The sequence below is a fragment of the Pagrus major genome, chromosome 23, assembly GCF_040436345.1.
Source record: "Pagrus major chromosome 23, Pma_NU_1.0".
Taxonomy (NCBI): Eukaryota; Metazoa; Chordata; class Actinopteri; order Spariformes; family Sparidae; genus Pagrus; species Pagrus major.
The window spans coordinates 4320018-4324533 of NC_133237.1; the positions used below are offsets into that span (position 1 = coordinate 4320018).

Below are 4516 nucleotides of genomic sequence, written 5' to 3' on the forward strand. Positions count from 1 at the left end.
AGATCAGCAATTACCCATCAGCCATCAGCAGCTTATCACGTCTGCATACTTCCTCATTTCTTTACCAAAGGTGTAAAAAAAGGGTGTTAAAAATACATTGTCTGGTGTGTAAATGACCCAGTTTATTTTTTTGCTCATACGTGGCACAGATTTGGTATGTTTTATAAACATGTACAAAAGAAAAAACACATCGATGATTAAGATGATTTCTCCATAAATAGGAACAAATCAGAGAGGAAGCTGGTATCTGCCACTGTGACCTTCAGTGGGGTTTTCAGTCAACTTGTCATCAACTCCAGGACTTTTGTGTTTCCAATAGAAACCACTGTAAAAAAGTTCACTTCTACTGTAAAAGCAGGTGTTACCAAGTGGTCAAAATATTGAATATGGTCATAAAAACAGATTCAGCATTACTGTGAGGCCTGTTGTGTAAAGCTACCATAGAACCAGACCTCTGAGCTCTGAAAGGAGCAAAACATCATAAACACACAGAATCACACATCCTATGACAGTAGGTACAGCATTTACTGCATTTTTCAGCTGAAGTTGTCAGCATCATTCCTTAGCTGCTCCAGTAACAACATGTGTGCATGTGTGTGTGTATGTGAGTGTGTGCGATCTTGGCTTCTTTATCTTCAGAGGCAGTGGGGCACATGACAGAAATCAGATGAATGACTAGGCGTCTGTCTGAGTCTTTTGCGCCCCTCCATGGCCCTAAAAAGACGAGAAACACATTTAGCTTGAAGGGATGTGTCTTGTGCTCTACAAGATAAGCGGGGTCATTGTTTAGCAGTTCAAAGAGTTATAATAGAAAAAAAGTATTCAAAAAAGAAAATCAGTTAACAACATAAGAAATAGCTGATAAATTCATGTTCATGCCAAAAGAGCTGCACTCACACCTCAGAGGAGGACACATGACTTGGGAGGCCTGAATGGGTTATCACTGGAGGGCACCCCGGTGAGGAGGGGGTCTTTGTGGGCATTTTGCAAACAGAAGGTCTTCAGTTCTGCAGCGGCCTGAGAAACCTGTAAGTTATTCCATATATTACATTAGGGCTTATTTGAGATGAACAGCGCCTCACATGGAGAGTGGATGAGATCAGCAGCAGGGGGGCAGAGACAAAAAGTTGCGGTCAAGTCGGACAGTTTTCCACCTGCCCTAGTCTGTACAGGAAGTCACAGAAACACTCACATCCTGTTAGATTGCAAATTCAGATTGATTAAAATGTCATCAGACACACACACACACACACACACACGTATATATATATATATATATATATATATATATATATATATATATATATATATATATATATATATATACATATATATATATATACATATATATATATAAACACATAGGGAGCAAAGACAAGACGATAACTTTCATTAATGCTATGTCAGATATTTAGGCTGTCAGGGCTTCACATCTGTACACAGGCTATTTTAAGACTCCTCAAATCCCACTCACCAGAAGTTTTTGTGTTGCTATATATTTTATTCGACCTGACTAAATCAGTCAAATGTTAAAGGGTCACTTGTAGTTTTGGAGTAACAAAAAAATTAAACTTAATATTTACAATATAAATGAGGTAATAATATAAACTTTTTCCATAAGTGAATAAAGAAGCTGTTCTCAGAGGACAATAAGGTCCCAGAACACTGTTTGAAGCTAGAAAGGTGGCAGGGTCCGCCACATATAAACAAAGTAAAACAGTATAAATTGTGTTGTCCTTTAAGGTCAGTTTGTTTATTCAGTTTATTCAGTCATGAAAACAAGGAGAGAATTTGGTATATTTAGTTTGTTTAAAATCAGTTAATGAAGATCTTTCTCTTCTCATTAACATTTCTTCACCAAAACTACAGAATGCTCCTTTAATATGGACAACTGAATGCTGTTTATATGAATGTATTCAGCCACAACATGTATTCTGTTAACAGAATAAAGCCTGAAAATCAGAGTTGAGTCAACATCTAAATCAATCAGCTCCTAGATCAGATGATAGCCAGGTGTTTCCCATCATGCCCCGAGTCTTGTGGTTGGTGGAGACCAACTTTTAAATCTGTCCAGCTCCTCATTGCCCATGTGTTCATGACGTCAGAGCACGTCGGTTCTACTCAGGCCTGGCTCATCTCAAATGAGTCTAATATTTGGCAATCAGTTTACATTATGGTTAGGTGTAGGATCCAGTGTTTTTGGAGCTTGGGCCATATTATAGGCTAAAAGTCAGAATATGTTGGCGGCTCTTGGCAAGATAAGCAGATGTGTTCATAACAAGGTGTGGTGGAATGCACTAGGTCCTGGGTTTGAATCCCACCGGGGCAGGGCCGGTCAATGTGGACTTAACATGTTATCTCCGTGCTTGTGTGGGTTTCCTCAGAGTGATCCAATAAAGACCTTTTCTTATTCCATTATCGACAGGGTAAAGAAGCTGCTGAACTGAGATACTGAGCCTTTATGAAGACAAAAGTCGATACAGACAATGGGCATCAGCAGGAAGAATGGGAACACTGGGGGATCCTGAGCTTCAGTATGCTAATGTTGCAGCAAGACTTCTGACTCATAATTTCTTTTAATAAGTTTGTTTTTGTTGGTGTTTTTTCTTTAGGTGGTATGTTCAAGAGGGCCTCCACATGATTTGATGACATTGGTTTATTGAAGAAAATTTGTTAAACTGAAGAGTATTGTGCCTGAGGAGGAGCGAGAACACAGCTGCTACAATGCATTTTGTACATATCTGTTACAGGCATTTTGTTAGCTTTTCACCCCCTTGGTTGCATAAGGAGTGTTGCAGGAATGAGGCCTTTTTTTATTTTTATATATTTTTTGTTAAATGCCGCACATAAGGTCTGTGTAAGATATTGTTACATTTTGTTCTAGGATATAAAATACATCAGTAAATACCCCACATTTGACTGAAGTGTTTACGTGTGTTAAAAACGGCAGTTGCTAACCTCTGTTTTGGGGATGACTGTTTTCCTGTATGGTGGGTAATTTTCAGAATATGATGTGACGTGATCTGCCTCTATGACAGATGTAATTTGCCTTATGAGAAGTACAGGATCTCATACTGTAAATGTGTTGGGGGTGTGACAAACATTAGGGACTAAAAGTCAGACCATAGTTTTTTAGTGAGATTATGGTTTTTACAGCTGCCAGCTAACTTCCCGACTACAGACCTCTGAGTGGATGGACCTGAGCTTGTTTTGTTGTTTATGAATGTAACTTTTCATTCGTAAGAGGAAGGCTGTTATCTCTTAGTTACATATGATTGTAGTGCTTTGACAAAGACAGTACCATAGTTTATGTGACATAGACTTGACATAGACATGAAATTGATGCAGGTTGTTGCTGTTAATATGCCCTTGAATCAAATCACAGTAATCACTTCAACCTTCATAGAATATGATCCTACTATCTTGACAATATCCCAAATGCAAGCCTTAAGTATTTATAAACGCACTGCTGTTTGGACTTTTACTCATTACAAGAATCTGTTGGCTGAGTGAAATTCTGCTGGGGTGCTTAACACAGACACACACTTGAAGCTAGTCTGACTTCTGTTCTAAAATAAGTAGCCACCCAACAATCACACCAGTCACACAGCAGCACAATCAACAAAGCTATCAGTGTGCTGCACTGGCACACAGAAGTCTGTCTGCTACCATTTCACTGCACCACACTGCACACCAGGAAATCACACTCACATGGCTTTCCAATGACTTATAACACGAGCCAGCTTGAAAAAAATGTATTCTTTAAGTATTTGGAGTTTAAATTAGAGACTCGAACAATGTGAGATACTTTATACACAGAGAGATATACAAAGAGAAAAAAAACACTACTTTTCACAGGAGCTCATAGGGAAACATTTCCTAAACTTAACAGCTGGTTTACCCAATCACAGAGCTACTATACCAACATAGCCAATGAGTTTTATATTCAGCAGCTAAGTTCCTCATCGGAAAGATGTACAAGTAAAAAATATTTTAGTAAAAATATAATAGTTTTGAGCTAATAAAAATTGTGATCAGTAAATTGACAGCAGTGAAATAATTAGGCCCAGTTGTAGCACGCGACACTAAGCTCATAACGCACTTCAAAGCGGTGGTCACACGCACAGGAGAGGTTTGATTCAGTTTTGGGAAGTGTTGAGTTGTGAGTACATACCTTTATCCGACGGACACTGGCCTCGAGACGAAGCTGCTTCACTGCCTTCTGGGCGAGGGCCAGGCTGCTGCTGGCGGCGCTGTTGTTTGACATGACTGAGTCCAAGTTACAGGGAGAGTGAGTGAGCAGTCACAGGAACCATTCACTGCTGGCCTGAAATAAAACACAGCGTCCGGTGAGAGCCTTCACAATAAAAACCCTATTCACTCACTGCTTCTTTACTCCCCCCACCCACAAGCCAAGCACACACACACCCAAAGACACACACACACACACACATACAAATACCCACACACACGCACACACACAGTGAGATACACACACGCACACACACATGCACAC

The 4516-nt window shown here is 39.6% G+C and overlaps 1 protein-coding gene across 1 annotated transcript; it reads right to left on the reverse strand.

Moving 5' to 3' along the window:
• Positions 1–679: 679 nt before the first annotated feature.
• On the reverse strand, positions 680–4267 carry LOC141019769 (guanine nucleotide-binding protein G(I)/G(S)/G(O) subunit gamma-5). Its single transcript, XM_073494772.1, has 3 exons — positions 4175–4267; positions 900–1026; positions 680–714 (listed from the first exon to the last, which is right to left on the reverse strand). The coding sequence occupies exons 1-2, from the start codon at positions 4265–4267 to the stop codon at positions 901–903; spliced, it is 219 nt and encodes a 72-aa protein (XP_073350873.1). The 3' UTR covers positions 680–714; position 900.
• Between the last annotated feature and the right edge of the window lie 249 nt (positions 4268–4516).